At 46.1% G+C, this 22,091-nt stretch overlaps 1 protein-coding gene across 2 annotated transcripts in view; it reads left to right on the forward strand.

Moving 5' to 3' along the window:
* The window catches only part of LOC136667951 (WD repeat-containing protein 7), a 222,170-nt gene that overhangs the window by 191,564 nt on the left and 8,515 nt on the right, over positions 1-22,091 (forward strand). For both annotated transcript variants that reach the window (XM_066645141.1, XM_066645142.1), the window contains 5 exons: positions 312-498; positions 11,132-11,249; positions 11,555-11,707; positions 11,787-11,869; positions 12,189-12,288. In XM_066645141.1, the coding sequence (XP_066501238.1) occupies positions 312-498; positions 11,132-11,249; positions 11,555-11,707; positions 11,787-11,869; positions 12,189-12,288 (641 nt within the window). The remainder of the gene's footprint in view (positions 1-311; positions 499-11,131; positions 11,250-11,554; positions 11,708-11,786; positions 11,870-12,188; positions 12,289-22,091) is intronic.

The following is a 22,091-nucleotide window of genomic DNA, read 5'->3' on the forward strand; positions in this document are numbered from 1 at the left end:
GAAGCTCTGGTTTTTAGCCGTTTTCACTCTGTTCTCTTTCTTCTCCGTTTTTACTCAGTGCTCTTATTTCTCCGCGCTCGTTGTGTCTGTTTCGCTGAGTTTAACCTCGTCCAGCGCTGTGATTGGACAGACTCAGACGAGGGGGAGGGGTGATTCTAAAGTCTCTTGTGAGTTGCTGTTGGTGTTATAGCCGTGGTCATTAAGTGCTGGTCCTTATTCGGGGAGGATTTATTCTGACTGCAGATAAATGTAAGGTGTAGTTTAGTAACTAGAACGACCTCCTTAACAGTAGTTAATTCTCTGTTTCTCAGGTAAAGCTCTGACATTCCTCCTGCTCCAGCCCCCGAGCCCCAAGCTCCCCGCCCACAGCACCATTCGCCGAACAGCCATCGATCTGATTGGCCGAGGCTTCACCGTGTGGGAGCCGTATATGGACGTTTCAGCGGTGCTCATGGGCCTCCTGGAGCTGTGCGCAGACGCCGAGAAACAACTCGCCAAGTGAGTGCTACTGTGTTTTCCCAATACATGCCTTACACAACTCTCCCTCTGTCACTCTCTTATATACACACACACACACACACACACCATTCATGCTCAGAGCTCAGCTTTATGACATTGTTTATTTTAAGTAGTAGTCAGCTGCTTTTTAGGGCTACGTTTTTGCAGACAGCTGCATTGTGTTGGTCTACAATTTGCAGACAGCTGCATTGTGTTGGTCTACATTTTTGCAGACAGCTGCATTGTGTAGGTCTATGTTACTGTAGACAGCTGCATTGTGTAGGTCTACGTTACCACAGACAGCTGCATTGTGTAGGTCTACATTAGCGCAGACAGCTGCTGTTTTTAGGGCTACGTTTTTGCAGAAAGCTGCATTATGTAGGTCTACGTTACTGTAAACAGCTGCATTGTGTAGGTCTATGTTACTGTAGACAGCTGCATTGTGTAGGTCTATGTTACTGTAGACAGCTGCATTGTGTAGGTCTATGTTACTGTAGACAGCTGCATTGTGTAGGTCTATGTTACTGTAGACAGCTGCATTGTGTAGGTCTATGTTACTGTAGACAGCTGCATTGTGTAGGTCTACGTTACTGTAGACAGCTGCATTGTGTAGGTCTATGTTACTGTAGACAGCTGCATTGTGTAGGTCTATGTTACTGTAGACAGCTGCATTGTGTAGGTCTATGTTACTGTAGACAGCTGCATTGTGTAGGTCTGTTACTGTAGACAGCTGCATTGTGTAGGTCTATGTTACTGTAGACAGCTGCATTGTGTAGGTCTACGTTACTGTAGACAGCTGCATTGTGTAGGTCTATGTTACTGTAGACAGCTGCATTGTGTAGGTCTATGTTACTGTAGACAGCTGCATTGTGTAGGTCTACGTTACTGTAGACAGCTGCATTGTGTAGGTCTACGTTACTGTAGACAGCTGCATTGTGTAGGTCTACGTTACTGTAGACAGCTGCATTGTGTAGGTCTACGTTACTGTAGACAGCTGCATTGTGTAGGTCTACGTTACTGTAGACAGCTGCATTGTGTAGGTCTATGTTACTGTAGACAGCTGCATTGTGTAGGTCTATGTTACTGTAGACAGCTGCATTGTGTAGGTCTATGTTACTGTAGACAGCTGCATTGTGTAGGTCTACGTTACTGTAGACAGCTGCATTGTGTAGGTCTACGTTACTGTAGACAGCTGCATTGTGTAGGTCTATGTTACTGTAGACAGCTGCATTGTGTAGGTCTACGTTACTGTAGACAGCTGCATTGTGTAGGTCTATGTTACTGTAGACAGCTGCATTGTGTAGGTCTATGTTACTGTAGACAGCTGCATTGTGTAGGTCTATGTTACTGTAGACAGCTGCATTGTGTAGGTCTACGTTACTGTAGACAGCTGCATTGTGTAGGTCTACGTTACTGTAGACAGCTGCATTGTGTAGGTCTACGTTACTGTAGACAGCTGCATTGTGTAGGTCTATGTTACTGTAGACAGCTGCATTGTGTAGGTCTGTGTTACTGTAGACAGCTGCATTGTGTAGGTCTGTGTTACTGTAGACAGCTGCATTGTGTAGGTCTACGTTACTGTAGACAGCTGCATTGTGTAGGTCTATGTTACTGTAGACAGCTGCACTGTGTAGGTCTACGTTACTGTAGACAGCTGCATTGTGTTGGTTTACAGTTACATTTACGTAGTGCCTTTCACGTAACACTTAAGACTATGGTTCAGTTCCCTGCTTCGGGAAATTGCACCATTGTGAACTAATAAGAGACATTGAGCAAGACTCTTAACGCTACGTGAGCCCTCACCTGATCTTTGCTCTGGATGAGAGCATCTGCCAAAGGCCAGAAACAGAAATGTGTGTGTTTATTGCACCGGTTTTTTACACCTTTACCCAGACCTTGTGGATATGGACCCGCCAGACCTCCGTCTGTGTGTCCTTCACTAACACCTTCCCCTCATTGTTTCTGTCTCTGTCCGAACCGAGCGAAAGCAGCTTCTCCGTCGCCGGACGTGCAGACGGACGAGGAGCAGGCGGTAATGTGATTGGAGAACATTAATATGATGTAATGATGTCTGCACTGGACCTTTAAGAGGTAGAGGGAGACCCATATGTCTGGAGGTTAACCTTCACTAGGCAACCCCACAAACGAGGTTAGAGCCAGGCATGAAGGATCCCCCGGCCCGGGCTCACGTCGTTAAGATGAAACCCTATCTCAGCAAATTTATTATGAATACAAATACGTCTGCCTTCCTCGTACGGCTCCTGCTAATAGGGTTAGACCAAAATGGCGCTCATTTTTCAGGCTGAGGGAGAGATGGGAGGATGGGTGGAGGAGAGACGAGACGCGCTCATTTACAATAAAACGCAAAAACCTCCACAGCAGCGTCTGCAGAAATCACACAACCTTCACCACCGCGGACATGTGACCAGCACCAGACCACGTGGACTACGGTTCTCACAGCAGGGCTTGTACGGTTGTGTGTTTGAGTAAGATGTGAGTGAGGGGTTTAACTTGTTTCACCTGTTTGAATTCCCACAGAAACTCATTTGTAACTGGAGTCAATGAATAAGTCAGTGTTACCCCCCCCCCCCCACGTGCAGCAGAAAAAGAGCAAAGTCCTCATCTCTGTTCATGCTTTTCAACTTTGTCTCTCCACCGTCCAAACGCCTCCAGATGCTATTTTTTCTGCCGTGGCACACACCAGGAACACACACTGCATGAATACACACAGAAGTTTGTGTGGGAGTGTGTGAGTGAGTCCAAACACATGTTGGTAGATGGAATGTCCACAGGTCTGGGTGAGCGTGTGAGTGTGTGAAACTGTCCACAGGTGTGTGTGTGTGTGTGTGTGTGTGTGTGAGAGTGAAAGGGTGATTGTGTGAAACTGTCCACAGGTGTGTGTGTGAGTGAAAGGGTGAATGTGTGAAACTGCCCACAGGTGTGTGTGTGAGTGAAAGGGTGAATGTGTGAAACTGCCCACAGGTGTGTGTGAGTGAAAGGGTGAGTGTGTGAAACTGTCCACAGGTGTGTGTGTGAGTGAAAGGGTGAATGTGTGAAACTGCCCACAGGTGTGTGTGTGAGTGAAAGGGTGAGTGTGTGAAACTGTCCACAGGTGTGTGTGTGAGTGAAAGGGTGAATGTGTGAAACTGCCCACAGGTGTGTGTGAGTGAAAGGGTGAGTGTGTGAAACTGTCCACAGGTGTGTGTGTGAGTGAAAGGGTGAATGTGTGAAACTGCCCACAGGTGTGTGTGTGAGTGAAAGGGTGAGTGTGTGAAACTGTCCACAGGTGTGTGTGAGTGAAAGGGTGAGTGTGTGAAACTGCCCACAGGTGTGTGTATGAGTGAAAGAGTGAGTGTGTGAAACTGCCCACAGGTGTGTGTGAGTGAAAGGGTGAGTGTGTGAAACTGCCCACAGGTGTGTGTGTGAGTGAAAGGGTGAGTGTGTGAAACTGCCCACAGGTGTGTGTGTGAGTGAAAGGGTGAATGTGTGAAACTGCCCACAGGTGTGTGTGAGTGAAAGGGTGAGTGTGTGAAACTGCCCACAGGTGTGTGTGAGAGTGAAAGAGTGAATGTGTGAAACTGCCCACAGGTGTGTGTGTGAGTGAAAGGGTGAATGTGTGAAACTGCCCACAGGTGTGTGTGTGTGAGTGAAAGGGTGAGTGTGTGAAACTGTCCACAGGTGTGTGTGTGAGTGAAAGGGTGAATGTGTGAAATTGCCCACAGGTGTGTGTGTGAGTGAAAGGGTGAATGTGTGAAACGGCCCACAGGTGTGTGTGTGTGTGTGAGTGAAAGGGTGAATGTGTGAAACTGCCCACAGGTGTGTGTGTGAGTGAAAGGGTGAATGTGTGAAACTGCCCACAGGTGTGTGTGAGTGAAAGGGTGAATGTGTGAAACTGTCCACAGGTGTGAGTGCATGTAAGGGTGAGTGTGTGAAACTGTTCACAGGTGTGTGTGTGAAACTGTCCAAAGGTGTGTGAGAGTGACTGGGTGAGTGTGTGAAACTGCCCACAGGTGTGTGTGTGAGTGAAAGGGTGAGTGTGTGAAACTGCCCACAGGTGTGTGTGTGAGTGAAAGGGTGAATGTGTGAAACTGCCCACAGGTGTGTGTGTGAGTGAAAGGGTGAATGTGTGAAACTGTCCACAGGTGTGTGTGTGAAACTGTCCAAAGGTGTGTGTGAGTGACTGGGTGAGTGTGTGAAACTGTCCACAGGTGTGTGTGAGTGACTGGGTGAGTGTGTGAAACTGTCCACAGGTGTGAGAGTGACTGGGTGAGTGTGTGAAACTGTCCACAGGTTTGAGAGTGACTGGGTGAGCGTGTGAGTGAAAGGGTGAGTGTGTGAAACTGTCCACAGGTGTGTGAGAGTGACTGGGTGAGCGTGTGAGTGAAAGGCTGAGTGTGTGAAACTGTCCACAGGTGTGAGAGTGACTGGGTGAGCGTGTAAAACTGTCCACAGGTGTGTGTGTGTGTGTGAAACTGTCCACAGGTGTGAGAGTGACTGGGTGAGCGTGTGAGTGAAAGGGTGAGTGTGTGAAACTGTCCACAGGTGTAAGTGTGACTGGGTGAGCGTGTAAAACTGTCCACAGGTGTGTGTGAGTGAAAGGGTGAGTGTGTGAAACTGTCCACAGGTGTGTGTGAGTGAAAGGGTGAGTGTGTGAAACTGTCCACAGGTGTGAGTGTGAGAGTGACTGGGTGAGTGTGTGAAACTGTCCACAGTTGTGAGTGTGACTGGGTGAGCATGAGAGTGACTGGGTGAGTGTGAGAAACTGTCCACAGGTGTGAGAGAGTGACTGGGTGAGCGTGTGAGTGAAAGGGTGAGTGTGTGAAACTGTCCACAGGTGTGAGTGTTACTGGGTGAGTGTGTGAAACTGTCCACAGGTGTGAGTGTTACTGGGTGAGTGTGAGAAACTGTCCACAGGTGTGAGAGAGTGACTGGGTGAGCGTGTGAGTGAAAGGGTGAGTGTGTGAAACTGTCCACAGGTGTGAGTGTTACTGGGTGAGTGTGTGAAACTGTCCACAGGTGTGAGTGTTACTGGGTGAGTGTGAGAAACTGTCCACAGGTGTGAGAGAGTGACTGGGTGAGCGTGTGAGTGAAAGGGTGAGTGTGTGAAACTGTCCACAGGTTTGAGTGTTACTGGGTGAGTGTGTGAGCGACTGGGAAGAGAGATGGAGGACAGATTTGAGATTCCCATCATTCTCCATGATCCTCCAGTTTTTCCTAACAACGTTCCTCATCTCTCTTCCCTTATTTGTTTTCTCTTCATCCCTCTCTCGCCCTCTTTCATTTCTTTATTCTCTCTGTCTCTGTCTGTGTGTGTGTGTGTATGTTCCTGGTGTGTGAATCATGATCACGATGACGTCCTCCTCTCACTGACCCCATTCACACAACCAAACGAGCATCTTTATGAGGGCAGATTCACTGTGTGTGTGTGTGTGTGTGTGTGTGTGACAGCCCTTGAGCCATCCTCACACTTTAGGACCATTAATCTCCACAGGAGACGCAGCTATTGATCTTTTTTTACATTTTTTCTATGAGGTGAATAAGTCTCAGCCGTACAGAATATATCTAACATTACTGTGTGTGTTTATATTTCTAATTGTGTGTGTGTGTGTGTGTGTGTGAGAGAGAGAGAGAGATTTTGTTTTAATTTAGATCATTAATTCAGATGTAGATCTGGTTCTGAACAGATGTTGTTACTGAAATGTGTATAATATAGTTATAGATCTCATTACAACGACACACACATTGTTATTATTGATTGTTTATAACGGTTATCGTTTCTCATGTATTTGAGACACTTTTTTTAGTTTTAAATAATGTTGTTGTTTTTTTTAAATGTGTTTGTGTGTGTGTGAATTCCTGCCTCCATCTTTGTGTCGTCACTGATCAGCGACTCATCAGCTCTGTTCTAAGAGACAAGTGCAGGGGGCACTACTGGGAATAAAGGAATGATCTCGCTGTCTCTCTCTCGCTCTTTCACATTCTCTTTCTCTCTCTCAGGCTCCCTCTCTCTCTCTCTTTTGTGGTGGGGGGGGGGGGGTGGCACTCATTTTATGCCGATCGCTCTTCTGATCAAAGTTATTGATCAGTTATTGGCAAAAGGATGGAACTGCTGCCATTAGAGACTTTGGCTCTGTCATTTATTTACAGCAGTGTGTGTGTGTGTGGGTTCAGCTCAGTCTTTGTCTTCACGCTATGTCACTGAAGTTCTGAAGGCTATGAATGAGTGTGTGTTTATTTGAGTGACAGTGTGTTTGGGGGGGAGCAGGACGGCTGCAGTGTGACGTGTGACTCACTCCTTCAACATTCACTTTCATTTTAAATTACTATTAGCCTGTGGTTTACTAATGAAATATGATGAATTTATATTAAACATTAGTGTATTTGATGTGTATTTCTCTCCCTTCCTCGGGGCCCGAATACAGAGTGTGTCCAGAATTCCCGCAGTGTGTTTATTGTGAATGAAACATGTTGATCTGGTTGAGAGATTTATTCTCAGGTCACAGCTGACTGAGGAACAGTTCGGTGAAAGTTCCTCACGGTGTTAATAACAGAAAGCGCTGCAGAAACACAGACGTCCAGACGATGTTCTCCAGCCTCTGATCCTCTCTCTGTTCGATACAGAAACAATCGATCGCTCTTAATGATCAATCACAGACAAAACTCACTCAGCGTCAGAGGAACTGAGCAGCAGCACTTTCCCTTTAACTCAGCTCACGTTATTAACTACACTGCTCTCATACAACCTCCGCCTCTTCATACACAGGTGGGAGAGAGAGAGAGAGACAGGGAGGAGAGAGAGAGAGAGAGGAGAGATGGAGGAGAAAGAGAGACAGGGAGGAGAGATGGAGGAGAAAGAGAGACAGGGAGGAGAGAGAGATGGAGGAGAAAGAGAGACAGGGAGGAGAGAGGGAGGAGAGATGGAGGAGAAAGAGAGACAGGGAGGAGAGATGGAGGAGAAAGAGAGACAGGGAGGAGAGAGAGAGGGAGGAGAGATGGAGGAGGAAGAGAGAGAGGGAGGAGAGATGGAGGAGAAAGAGAGACAGGGAAGAGAGAGACAGGGAGGAGAGAGAGATGGAGGAGAAAGAGAGACAGGGAGGAGAGAGGGAGGAGAGATGGAGGAGAAAGAGAGACATGGAGGAGAAAGAGAGACGGAGGAGAGGGAGAGAGAGAGAGAGAGGGAGGAGAGATGGAGGAGAAAGAGAGACAGGGAGGGGAGAGAGAGAGAGGGAGGAGAGATGGAGGAGAAAGAGAGACAGGGAGGAGAGAGAGAGAGGAGAGATGGAGGAGAGAGAGGGAGGAGAGATGGAGGAGGAAGAGAGACAGGGAGGAGAGAGGGAGGAGAGATGGAGGAGAAAGAGACAGGGAAGAGAGAGACAGGGAGGAGAGAGAGATGGAGGAGAAAGAGAGACAGGGAGGAGAGAGGGAGGAGAGATGGAGGAGAAAGAGAGACAGGGAGGAGAGAGAGAGAGGAGAGATAGAGGAGAGAGAGGGAGGAGAGATGGAGGAGGAAGAGAGACGGGGAGGAGAGAGGGAGGAGAGATGGAGGAGAAAGAGAGACAGGGAAGAGAGAGACAGGGAGGAGAGAGAGATGGAGGAGAAAGAGAGACAGGGAGGAGAGAGGGAGGAGAGATGGAGGAGAAAGAGAGACATGGAGGAGAAAGAGAGACGGAGGAGAGGGAGAGAGAGAGAGAGAGGGAGGAGAGATGGAGGAGAAAGAGAGACAGGGAGGGGAGAGAGAGAGAGAGAGGGAGGAGAGATGGAGGAGGAAGAGAGACGGAGGAGAGATGGAGGAGGAAGAGAGACGGAGGAGAGGGAGAGAGAGAGAGAGAGAGGGAGGAGAGATGGAGGAGAAAGAGAGACAGGGAGGGGAGAGAGAGAGAGGGAGGAGAGATGGAGGAGAAAGAGAGACAGGGAGGAGAGAGAGAGGAGAGATGGAGGAGAGAGAGAGACAGGGAGGAGAGGGAGAGAGAGACAGGGAGGAGAGATGGAGGAGAAAGAAGAGAGATAGGGAGGAGAGGGAGAGAGAGAGGGAGGAGAGATGGAGGAGAGGGAGAGAGAGAGGGAGGAGAGATGGAGAAGAAAGAGAGACAGGGAGGAGGGAGAGAGGGGGGGGGGAGATGGAGGAGAGAGAGAGGCAGGGAGGGAGAGGGAGGAGAGAGAGGAAAGAAAGATGGAGGAGAGAGAGAGAGACAGACTTGGTCTATGTTCACACAGCATGCAAAAGTGGTCCAAATCTGAATTTCTTTTTATTTTTTATTTTGTGCTGTTCACACTGTGTGTATGTGACCTGTGTGTAATGTCAGTGTGAACAGGTCACGCTCCTAAACTGATCCACACACGCAAAGGACGATACTCCATGCGCTGAGCGGAAGAAAAAGTCCGTCTGTTTCATACAAAGCTCTTTCCGTTTTGAAAAGAAGGAACGGGACCTGACTGGTGTTTTACTGCAGCGCTGTGTCACACCTCTTTTTTTAAATTCAGATCAACACTGTGTTAAAAACAGAGCATTAAGTAAAGAATATTAAAGTGTAAACTGGTGCTTCTCTCTCACTGAGCACACATTTAGAGAAGGTCTTTAAAGGGAACCAGACGAGCGCAGACAGAAAGAGTTAATATTTCCACGATCCACATTTAAACAGCTTCATACACAATATAAATGAATGAATATAAAACTGATACAGAACTAAAGAAGCTCTCCCTGTGTTTGTTTTTTATAAAAAGCCTTCACACAGCTTTCCACGAGTTGTGTTTTCTCACGAATGAGAGTCAGGACCTGGAGTAAGACGCTTCACTAATGTTTAGTTTCCCCAGTATTTTTTACAAATGCAGACGCTCCGTCTCCGCGCCCCAAACACCACAGGGAACACCAGAAAGCTGTGGGCCACAGTCCCGAGGTCATTCTCAGCGCCGGAGAGGCATAAAGACAGACTTGGCACAGATCGGATATGGATCAGACCTCAGTACCACATCTGAAAGTGGCCCAAATCTGATTTTAAAAAGTCAGATTCACAGCGATTTGAAAATGGATCAAACGGAGTGAGAGGCTGAGAACAGGAGAGAGAGAGTGGTTGATAATGAGAGGAGTGTGTGTGTGTGTGAGAGAGAGCGCTGTAAACACTGCTTCGTAATCCTGCCCCTGATCTGTTTCACATTGATGATGTTGTTCTGTTTTGTTTTGTTTTTGGTCCATTTTTAAAATCTCGCCTCAAAGATTCTGAATAATAAAACTACATTTTCATTTTCAGATTTTTTCTTTCTCTTACAGAGCCTTCAACTTTGTGTGTGTGTGTGTGTGTGTGTGTTAGTTTTGAGGCACTAATAAATGATTAAATGTGTTTAGCCTGCTATTTTCACCCAGATGTGTGTGTTCTTAAGAGATGTTTGAAGGATGGATATTTTGGACTCAGATGAGCGACCGCACCTCGGTTCTGACGGATCAGAACTGGACTCATGGGCTGTGTTAACTCTGTTTCTTTTCTTTATTTTTTTTGTTGTTTTAATAAATAATAAATACCACATTAATACTAATAATCAGCTTTATTATTTATCAGCCCTCTTCAGATTGTTTATATGTATATTTCCCCAAAACCCAGAGTGGTTTTAGTCTGTAAACACAACTCCAGGTTTTCCCAGACTCTACTGTGATTTCAGTTCCATCAGAATACACACCTGTGTAAAGCACGGGCAGCTTAAGGAGTGCTGTAGGCATTCTGATGGTGTTCACCCCATAGCTTTGCTCTGTGTCACTGTGTTGTTTCTGTTCAGCGCTGGACGTGTCCGGGCTTTTTTGGACTTTGTTTATGTTGTGGTTGTGGTGTTTCGCAGGTGAAAGTTTGAGGTGAAGAGTAAAAGCTCAGCCTTTATCAAAGAAATAGAACCATTTCTGGCCTCAGGTTACTGCCTCCTCTGCTCTTACGCCCACCCTGGAGTGAGGGAGAATGAAAGAGACGGATGGAGGGAGAGAGAGACGGGGGGAAATGAGGAAGAGGGTCAGAGAGAGAGAGAGAGAGACTGTTAAACCCGAGGTTACTGGCGGTCACCGTCCAGTACCTCTGGGAGGAGTTGGAGTGGTGTTTGTGATCCAGAACGGATTCTCCGACACCAGTAACTGACCTCAGTGAAGCTGATGTGGCTGAATGCCATCAGATTCTCACAGCAATGTAACGGCATCTAGTGCAAAGCCTTCACTGAAGAGACACATTTCATTATAAAGAGGAAATGTTGGTTGAGCAGGTGTCTACAAACTTCTGGCTTGGGCAGGGCTTACTTTTCCTAAGAAAACAAGACACTACCTGCTGTTTAGACTGTGTGTGTGTGTGTGTGTGTGTGTGTGTGTGTCACACGCTCTGATCTGACCCTGTGGCACACGCTGTGCCTGATACATATTCACACACTCTCAGAACACATGGGGTGATTTGTTAACAAGGGGCCTCATACACTCACACAATTTGCACACTGGTGTGTGAAGCATGTGCCTGTGTGTGTGTGTGTGTGTGTGTGTGTGTGTATTTTCCCCAGTCCATTATGCCTCTGCTGTCTGAATGATCCCATTGACCTTGAACTGACGTTATAAGCTGGGTCTAATCTTTTCACTCTATATATTCTAATACTCTCTCTCTCTCTCTCTCTTTAGCATTACAATGGGGCTCCCCCTGAATCCTGCGGCTGATTCGGCTCGCTCATCCCGTCACGCTCTCTCTCTCATCGCCACAGCAAGACCTCCGGCCTTCATCACTACTATAGCCAAGGAGGTAACACACACACACACAGCAGCCACTTGTACGTGTGAATGGTGTGTATTTAAACGGTTTTGTGACTTAATTTCCTTCTTTGGTATCATTTACAATGACTGCATTTAAAGCTGAACTATGCAAATGAGCTCTGTCCTGATTGGATCCTCCTGTGCTGTATCTCAATATAAACACACTGTGTATAACCTTTCATTTTAAAATGTTACTTAATAATCAGCTCAATATTTCTATATTAATATAAACAGAGAAAATAAATATTTTTAGATATTTCAACGAGTTAAGTGGAAAAGTGTGTGTGTGTGTAGGTACACAGGCACACAGCGATGCAGTCTCAGGGCTCTCAGTCTCAGCAGAATGTCCACACTACGACTCTGGCTCGAGCCAAAACCGAGATCCTGAGGGTGATTGAGATCCTCATCGAGAAGATGCCCTCGGACGTAGTGGACCTGCTGGTGGAGGTACAGCAAACACACACACACACACACACACACATTACACTATAATACAGTACAGTAAACACATCTCTCCTCTCTCTAGGTGATGGATATTATTATGTACTGCATTGAGGGCTCTCTGGTGAAGAAGAAGGGTCTCTCTGAGTGCTTCCCTGCTATCTGCAAGTAAGTGTGTGTGTGTGTTTAACTGTGCAAACTATAAAGGCCACCTTTCATACATTTATTTACACTCAAAGCTGGCATTAGGTACAACAACAGAGTCCAGAGAAATCTGCGTCCACTCCTTCATCCTTCTTCACTGGTCATTATCCGTGTGTGTGTGTGTTACTAATGAGCTCATATACCTGTACGCTGATGAGGAGGAGGGAGGGCAGCCTGAGGCTCTTTGACCTTTAAAGGTCAGAGGTCATCTTACAGGTGACAGTGATTGGCAGATTTCAGATGGAGGAGAGTAGGTAGTTAATCTCTCTCTCTCTCTCTCCAGGTTCTATATGGTGGCGTACTGTGATCGTAGTTACCGTGTGGCGGTTGGAGCTCGGCAGGGCTCTGTGGCTCTGTACGATGTTCGCACCGGCAAGTGTCAGGTAAGAACACACACTCTCTCTCACACAGGAGAGCTGTAAACGGTGTAAGCCTGTGTTGTAAATAAGGGATATACAGTAAACACAAGAGTCAGAGTGATCTAAAATAACACAGGAATATAAAACTTTATACAATCAACTGTTTTTCTTATTAAAAGTAATCTACATCCAGAAAGATCCAGAAAACAAAAAGGATATAGATATAAAACAATACGAGTGATGTTCCCAAAGAAAAAGAGGGAAGACATTGAAAAAAGACTGAAAATGAGCAAAAAAATAAAATGGAAACAAGTGAAAAATGTATAAAATTCTAACAACAACCGCAGGAGGAGACGCTCACTGGATCTGAGGTGTTTACAGTTTTGTAGAGTGGGTGGAGGCCAGGGAAACTTGTTCAGGGTGTGTGTGTGTGGTCAGGTGGCCATAATACTCTGATGATGCTTGGCTCTGAGTTCAGGGTCGATATTAGTGCAGAGGTGCACCTCTCTCTCTCTCTCTCACTAGCTCTCAAACACACACACACACACACACCTGACTAGCAGAGCCTGGAACTGTGAGTTTAAATCCAGCGTATCAGAAATCACAGTGAGCTTTAGCAGCAGAAAGATTCACACACACACACACACACACCCGTTTCTCCAGATTGCGTTTACAGTTGTTCCTCCATCTTAAGAGAGTTGCGGGTTGTGAAATGTGTGTTCACTGTGAGAGAAGGGTAAGGGCTTAAGTGTGTTCTCTAATGTTCCCTGATTTTCACTGAGATCAATAAGTCATGTAATGTGATAACTAGGGGTTTTCAAACTGTTACACACACACACACACACACACACAGGGTCCTGAGGGTGTGTTTGTCCTCCCCCTCGCTGTCGTCCTGCAGCCTCTTATCTCCTGATGCCACTGTATTTCCTTTATCTCTCCTCCATGACTTCCCAACTCTCTCTCTCTTCACTCCTTCTCCCAAATTCTCCTCCTCCATCTCTCTTTTCTATCTCTTTTCCTCACACCTCTCTCTCTCTCACCCTTTCCTCCTGGTATCTTTTTCTTACCTCTTCTTCTTCCCCCCAAATGTCTGTTGTGAAGTCAGTGTGTGTTTCTTTACTTTGCAGGAGGTGGGGGGTGTGTATGTAGCGTGTGGGTTGGAAGAGACATTAGATTCTAAAGGAAGCTGCTGTGTACAGAGAGAGATCCGTCGTCTCGTACTGACGCACTGACAGACCTCTTTACATCATCTGTGTATCACTGATCGTCTCTTACACAACACAGCCATCGCAGCCCGTTCTCACGGCACACATCCACCGAGCGCTGGAGATACACCGAGCTACAGCAGGGGGCGCTACACGGCACTCTGAGCACTTTACAAACCACAGTCAAAGGAATTCACAGAGCCTGTGTGAGAGTGTGTGTGTGAGTGTGTGAGAGAACCTGAGAACCAGGAGTTTGCACTGCACTAATATTAATATAAAACCTGTTACTCATCAGTCGCTCAGTTCCCGATTAGTTAAAAAACAACAATTTTTCTAACGTTGTTTTTACATTTTAAAAACAACAGTGCGTTAAAGTCCTGGTTAATCACAGCTCCAGCGTAACACTGACAGCACTAATACACCACATCTGTATCTGCTCTGCTCTTCAAACTAATCAAAGAGCGGATCCTGTTTTACTTGAGACACACACACACACACACACCCACACACCCCTACCTAACTGCTGGAGAAAAGTGTACCAGCTATTACAAACGTTTATGGTTTATTTATTGTTCACCACAATGGCTGTGTGTGTGTGTGTGTGTCAGTAGTTAGTGTTTCATTGATCTGCACTAGATCTAGCAGGAGCTCAATGGAGGAAGCAATTTATTCTTAATAACAATGGCCCGCCCCACAATCAGACGTGTGTGTGTGTGTGTGTGAGAGAGAGGTGTGAAAAATACATGAAGAGTGGCTGCTCACTGAAGGAAGGGAAAGGAAAGTCAGGTGAAGGTGTGTGTGCTCGCTGCAGTTGTTTGCTAGTCCACACACATTCGTTCTTGTATTACTATCATTACTGCTGCATTTCCGTCCATCACAGTGTTTTTAAACCCAGCCCTGACCTCGCTCCAGATCAGAAACACATCATTTTACTCTCCCCTTTCCAAAAGCAACCTTTTTTCTGAGTGGACATTCATCTTTTTCTGTCACTCGCAGTGCTCTCAGAAACACGCCACGTTTAGAGTTTGACTTTCTTTGGAAATTTTCAAAAAAATTTTAAAAGAGTTTTAAAGCAGAACTGAAGATATATTTAATTTACCAAATAAACAAACAGTGTTAATTCATCTTAAAGTATTAAATATACTCTGGTGGTGTGTGTTGTGCTGTGAGAGTGGAGCAGACACAGCAGGCGCTGCTTTGGCTTTTAGACGTCTTCCACGTGGACCAACGAGGGAGGAGTGGTCACTCACACTCTCTCTCTCTCTCACTCTCTCAGTATCTCTCGCTCTCACTCTCTCGCTCTCTCTCTCAGTATCTCTCGCTCTCACTCTCTCTCTCAGTATCTCTCGCTCTCACTCTTTCTCTCTCACTCTCTCAGTATCTCTCGCTCTCACTCTCTCTCTCTCTCAGTATATCTCTCTCTCTCTCTCTAGCACACCAGTGGTGTTTACTCAGGAAATGGGATGGTTGTGTGTGTGTGTGTGTGTGTGTGTGCGCGTGCTATTGAACGGTGGAAAAGCATGATTTTTCCCTTTGGCTATTTAGAGGTATTGGACCCCCCCTGACCCACCACCATCATTAACACACACACACACACACACACTGAGCCCAAAGTTATTTTAGAGAAAGAGACCATGGGTTAGTTCCAGGCCTCGTCACATTAACAGTAAAAGATAAGAAGGGAATCTGAAACTAATCTGAAGCGTTTGCCGCTGAGCGCTGACTGGGGACAGAGAAGACTGGAGTAACAGCTGTAAAACAACAACTCACTCCTAGGGTTCAGCTCCCTGCTCAGGTGAAGCACAGGGTGTGTGTGTGTGTGTGTGTGAGAGAGGTTTCTGTCTTTAGACTCATGTGCAGTGATTCATTATAAAAATCTCCAGGTTTTTGACGGACAGATTACATTAGATTTAATACAACTCTGTGAACATGAGGCAACATCCGAGAGCATTTACATTCATCTCACACTCTCACACACACACACACTTATAAACAACGATGCCTCAGGCAGTTTCTCCTCTCTCTCTCCCTCTCCCCCCCCCCCCCCCCCCCCAAATTAGAGCAGTGTCTACTTTATAACCCCCCCCAAGCAAACACATTGATTCTATGCATCCAACTCACTCACACACCAGTGTGTGTGTGTGTGTGTGTGTGAGAAAGAGACAGAGGAATATAAAAGAGAGACGGAGAGGGAGGAGTGAACAGAGATACAGACATTAGATAAAGAGGATGAGGAAGTGGAGGAGAGAAAAATATCCAAAAACGGAGAGAGAGACGAAGGAAATGCAGAGAAAGAAAAAACAAAAATGCAAAACAGACTTGGGGCAAAGAAACGGAGAGAGATGGAGGGAGGGAGAAAGTCAGAGGAGAGAGGGGTTGAGAGAATATCAAAAAAGAAATGATGAGTGAGAAGGAGGAGGAAGAGAGAAAGGTAAAATCTCGATACAGACAGAGATAAAGAAACTGAGAGACACAGAAAAAAATCTTAAACAAAAAATGATATATAAAATAGAGAAAGAAGAAAGATGGATGGATGGATGGATAGAGAGAGAGAGAGAGAGAGAGGTTAGCTCAGTACTGTCCTGACTTTTATGACGACGGTGGTGGTGACTGGGTGAAAAATGGAGTTCAGCAGAGCTCACTGCAGAGGAGTCAAGAACACACTCACACACACACAAAGATGGAGGTGTTGATTTTTGTATATATTGTGTTTTTCTGTTGTGTGTGAGTTTGTGTGTGTGTGTGTGTGTGGATTATGAGCCATGGCCTGTGTGCCTCGCTGCCTGCAGCTGAGACTGAATCAATATAGCCAGGAGGACACTGACCCTGTTTTACACACACACACTCACTGTACAAGCAACAGCAAAACCCCAACACACACACACACCACTGACAGACCACAGAAAGACCAGCTTATAACTGCAGTGAACTTTGATGTCTTTTTTACTGCGTGTTTTTTTTTATGGTTTACTCTAAAACAATCATTTTTAAGTAGTGTTTTACCACTTTAGCCTTTGAATTTTTCTGTTTTCAGTCCAAGTCCAGTCTGATCTGCTTCTCTGGGGTTTACATCTGGGCCTCATTCATTATCTGTAACCCTTATCCAATTCAGGGTCGCGGTGGGTCCAGAGCCTACCTGGAATCACTGGGCACAAGGTGGGAATACACCCTGGAGGGGGCACCAGTCCTTTACAGGGCGACACACACATTCAATGAATCAATCAATCCATTTTTATTTATACTCCGAGTACATTGAGAGTGATCCTCATTTAAAGTGTAGCTGAGCTAAAGCATAGTACACAGAGAGAAATAAACAGAAACAGTTTATAAATTATAAAACCGGACACAGAACAAATAAATAATGATTAGATCAAAGAGTAAAACGTCTCATTTAATCAACCACTGCACAGAGGAAATGAGTGAAATTATTAGATCTTAATAAAAAGGAAATGTTAATGTTAGGGCTTTTTTTTAAAGGAGAAAATACAGTGGTAACGTACTCTTACACACACACACACACACACCACAACGCCAGAATTGTGATCCATTATTGCCACCAATAGCACCCCCTGCACCCCAAAGTCTGACTCTTATCTCTGTGTGGATCTTTATTATCTGCTCACAAAGCTTTCAGAAAAAACTGCACAGAAAAGGGGGATTCTGTCTTTTCTTCTCCACGACTGGCACCCTGACGTCTTTGTCTGTCTCTCTCTATCTTTGTGTGTGTGTGTGTGTCACTGCACAGTGAGGCAGAACACAGTGCTCTGTGTGTACATACAGGGACAGGGCAAAATAACAGAAAGCCTCATGCCGTATTTGACACAATTTGACATTTTATCAGAAACATTCTCCAGCCACTTTATCAGAAACACCTCTTTCTGGGGCAGTTATGGCACTTTTCCACTTCATACTTCTTGCTCGACTCGTCTTCTCCACTCCTCCAGCAGGTGAATCAGGTCCTGGTTCTGGAAGCGGGTTCTAGTTTAGTGGCTGTTCTCTCGTGGTTCAGAGCGAGTCGAGTAGGGACTAAACCGTGGTGTGTAAACCTTGCAGAGCGCTGATCGTCCAGAGAGAGTCGTCACTCTACGCCACGCGACGCAGACGACCAGCACCAACTCTCCATCTGTAAAATCTCCAGCTGCAGCAGAGATCACGTTTGTTTTTATCCGACTCACGACGGCAGCTCGTAAAATGACGCCGTGGTCTTTTGAAGAGGTTCAAACGCTCCTTGGATCGGTGGCCGACGAAAGAATCCAGCGAGAGCTGGACGCTGCAACAAGGAAGGAACAAACTCTACTGATCTGTCTGAACTGATGACGGAGCTGTGTTCAGTCCCAAACAACAACAACACGCCGATACACCATGAGTAAACACCGCTTAACGTTACCACCGCCGTTGTTGTGGTTTCCAAAGAGAGACGGGGGTTAGAGACGACACTGATACATTTCTGGGGGGTGGGGGGTGAAAGAGACCAGGGGCCAGGGCTGACGAGTCAAGTTGAGTAGGTACCATGCAATGGAAAAGTGCCATTAGAGAATGAAGTTGATTCAGTTTGCGTCGTCCATCCCCTAGACCTTCATCGAGGGTCACTTTCTGACCACAGAGCTGCTAATGTCCACGTTGTTGGTTAATTGATCACTCCCAACCTAACAGTGACACTGACTTCTGTAAAAGCCCAGAAACACTGCTGTCTGGACACCTAAAGCTTTCCCTCAGAACCTCAGTGAGTCAGGCAGCTGCAGAGTGTGTGTGTGTGTGTGTGGGAGCTCAGACAGACAGTTAGATTCAGGCCCACAGCAGAATTGATTGAAGGATTGATTTTAGCTTGTTTACAGTCCTCAAGATCAAATCATTCTCAAATCGCTGTCTGGGGACCCCAGCCATCCGCACATATTCACATCCCATAATACTCTCATCTTCGAGACGGACAGAATACGCCTCATTGACTAAGGGCCAGAGCCCAGGACGCTGAGTCTGAAGAGCTGCACTGGTCTGGGATCAGTTTTACATTACACACATGCTAATGAGTCCAGAGCTTTAATCTCTCGGAAAATGCCTTTACTCACCATCGCCTCCTAAAGGTGTCAGTAACAAACACACTGCTACGTTCCTGTGATTACAGATGTGTAACACAAGAACGATAGACGTTTTTCTGTAAGTAGTTGGAAAAGTATCCCATTACTGTTTGAGAGAATTTTATTTTCAACCCCAGTTTAGCGACGTTAGCTTGTAACCTGCAATAAACAAGAATCTGTGATTTGTTGATCCTCTGGAAGCTTTATTTAAACACAGAAGCACAAAGACTGTTTCTAATGTTGTCACTGAACACACTAAATTGTGTTCTCACACCTGCAGCACGCTCCAAAAAAGTCAGGACAGAGTCAAAATAAGAGAGAAGACGTAATACATTTTTATAATATAAAATATAGAAGGTTTAAGAGGAGCGACGGGGTCAGTGTGTACAGTGAAGGAGTGTCAGGCCTCACCACTTTCAGCTGAACTTCGTGACAGAATCAAACAGTTCAAAGAAAACATTTTTCTGGAATTGATCTCGAAGAGTTTGTCCTTCACTGTCTCTCGTCCGTAACACCGTGGAGGACTCGGAGAGCCGCACAGCATTGACCTTTCACCCCTCAGACCCCTCTGCAGGAGAAACAGTTCATACTACAGTGATAAACACAGCAACATGGGCTCTGGAGCCTTTCAAAAAACTGTGGTTAATTAAAACTCCACAGCTGCATGAAGAAATGCACATGACACTCTGTTATTGAAGGAGAAAGACCATTTTTATTTATTAATATATAAGTTGCTCTCAGCGTTTCTAGAAACCATCTCATTTTGTACATTTAGTGTAATATCTCAATATATATTGACTTACTATCTCAGAATAATGTAATAAAACAGCAGTATTAAGTGGAAAGGTGACGTAACACACTGGGAAACACACCTCTGTCTCAGCTTTTGTGGAGTGTGTTGCGCGTGTCATTTGTAAACGTCAGTACATTTCAGTCTGACAGTGAAAACATAGGAAATCTTGTGTTTTTTCATTCATTCATTATCTGTAACCCTACCTGGAAGCACTTGGCACAAGGCATAATTACACCCTGGAGGGGGCGCCAGTCCTTCACAGGGCAACACACGTTCACTCACACCTGCGGACACTTTTGAGTCACCAATGCACTTACTAATGTGTGTTTTTGGAGCGTGGGAGGAAAATGGAGCACCCAGTGGAAACCCACGCAGACACAGAGAGAACACACCACACTCCTCACAGACAGTCACCCGGAGGAAACCCACGCAGACACAGAGAGAACACACCACACTCCTCACAGACAGTCACCCGGAGGAAACCCACGCAGACACAGGAAGAACACACCACACTCCTCACAGACAGTCACCTGGAGGAAACCCACGCAGACACAGAGAGAACACACCACACTCCTCACAGACAGTCACCCGAAGCGGAACTCAAACCCACAACCTCCAGGCCCCTGCAGCTGTGACAGAGACACTACCTTCTGCGTCACTGTGCCGCCATTTTGTGTTTTTGTTGTTAACTAAAGCTTCAAGAGAATGAACAAATCACAGATTTCTTTTTTTAATGGCACTTTACAAAGTGTCCCCACTTTTCCGTTCGCAGGAATTCTTTTAACGAACTGCTTTAACTGTAGCAGCATGTTCACGATTTTAATGCTGCTCTTCAGTCGGTTTTCACTGGAAACCAGTCTAATGTGTTAATGAAGCCCCGGTGTCTGTAAATGACAACAATGTCACGGTCCGGTATTTGAGGCTCTTTAATGTTACACCTTCTTTATTACTTGTGAATGATGGTGTGTGTCTCTTCCCTTGTGTACGTGAGAGAGAGGGTGACAGTGTGGTGTGTTAATGTGTGTGTGTGTCCTGCCTAGCCATCTGCTGTATCTTTGATCCGCTCCCATGAAGTGGACCGACTCAGTCTCACCACAGCAACCTCCTTTAACACCCAACTGCACTTAGTAATTAAACAGAGAGAAAGAGAGAGAGAGGGAATGAGTCAAAGAGAGAGGGATTGAGTCAGAGAGAGAGAAGGAGAGAGAGGGAGTGAGTCAGAGACAGAAAGCAAACCTGAGGAGGAGAGGGAGGTTGGGGCGATTGTGAGTGTGATTCTAATTGGGCCCCTGGAGTGTTGGCCACTGCCCGACTGTCACGCTCCCAACTCCAGCTTTATCCTTTAAATCTTTAGCCCACAGCTCCAATACCGTCTCTCTCTTTCTCTCTCTGTCTCTCTCACACTCCTTCTCTCTCTCTGTCTCTCACACTCCCTCTCTCTCACTCTTTGTCTCACTCCCTCTGTCTCACTCTCTCTCTCTCTCTCAATCACACACATGGGCAACAAGTAAACACACAAATTGTTGTATCCAAAAGTTTGGGCATCCTTAGTGAGTGTTTTGTTGGTAGGTATCTGTTCGTCCAAGATTTCTCCTGAACTGAAGGCTGTTAACCAGAGGACAGGCTTTACTCTGGTGTTTGGGACATTGCTGTGATAATTTGATGGCAGCCACAAGAGCATTAGCGAGGTACTGATATTGGATGATTACTTCTGCCCCTTCACCTCATCCTCAAAGCTACTGGGCGGCTCCGTTTAAAACCGGTCAAGTTTTGTCTCCTGTGTAGATCGGGTAAATTAGTTCATGGCAGGAGTTAACACTGAAGTAGTTTACTGCCAAATACAGACCCCAGTCTGTCAGTTAAAGGGGGGCCTATTACTAAAACCTCACTTGTTCTGCTCATGTTCACATTGAAGTGTGAATCTGGAGCCCACCAACCCACACACTGTAAAACAAGACCCCCCTGACCCCAGTCAGTTTTCTGTGCGCCGCCTCAGTCAGAAAACACAGGACAAAACGAGTCGTTCTGATTCTGCTCCGCTTCTGACCTCAAGTGCAGAGACTTTAAAATGGCCCCGCCCCCTCGTCTGAGTCTGTCCAATCACAGCGCTGGACCCGTGTTTATGTGAGAGCGCAAAGACGAGGTTAAACTCAGTAAAACAGACACAACGAGCGCGGAGAAATAAGAGCACTGAGTAAAAACGGAGAAGAAAGAGAACAGAGTGCTCCTCACTCCTCACTGCTGTGCGCTCGGGGTCGGGGTGAACAGCGAGCGGCTCATTATCATTTAAAGGAACAGGTGCTGAAAGCGGGCGTTCTGAACAGGGGGAGAACACTGCTGTGGGGCTCGTGGGGTTTGGACCAAAGCGGGTCACAGACGTTTCTTTAGGAACCAGAATTGTGTTCCACTGTGGAGACGAGGGGGAATGTCCATTTGTGTGTTTTCATGTGATCTGTGGGTGCCTTTTTTGCTGTAAGTGCGTATGACCATGACTCGAGACATCCCCAGGCTGGACACTAGATCAGGATGGCGTTCTTTAAATGGCTTTTCCCTGGTCCACTGCTCCCCGATGGACAGATTGATCCCATTTTCAGGAGAAACTGACCCTCAGCAGCCTCTAAAAACACACGGCTCCCTCTCTCGGGGCGGAGGAAAACATCGCATCAAATCACATTTTATTGATTTTTAAGTCATGCCAAAAATTTCCGTCTGTAGAGATGTGACAGCGCAATATCTGCCGTTTTATTCGTTCCT

Source organism: Hoplias malabaricus, chromosome 15 (genome assembly GCF_029633855.1).
Source record: "Hoplias malabaricus isolate fHopMal1 chromosome 15, fHopMal1.hap1, whole genome shotgun sequence".
Classification (NCBI taxonomy): domain Eukaryota; kingdom Metazoa; phylum Chordata; class Actinopteri; order Characiformes; family Erythrinidae; genus Hoplias; species Hoplias malabaricus.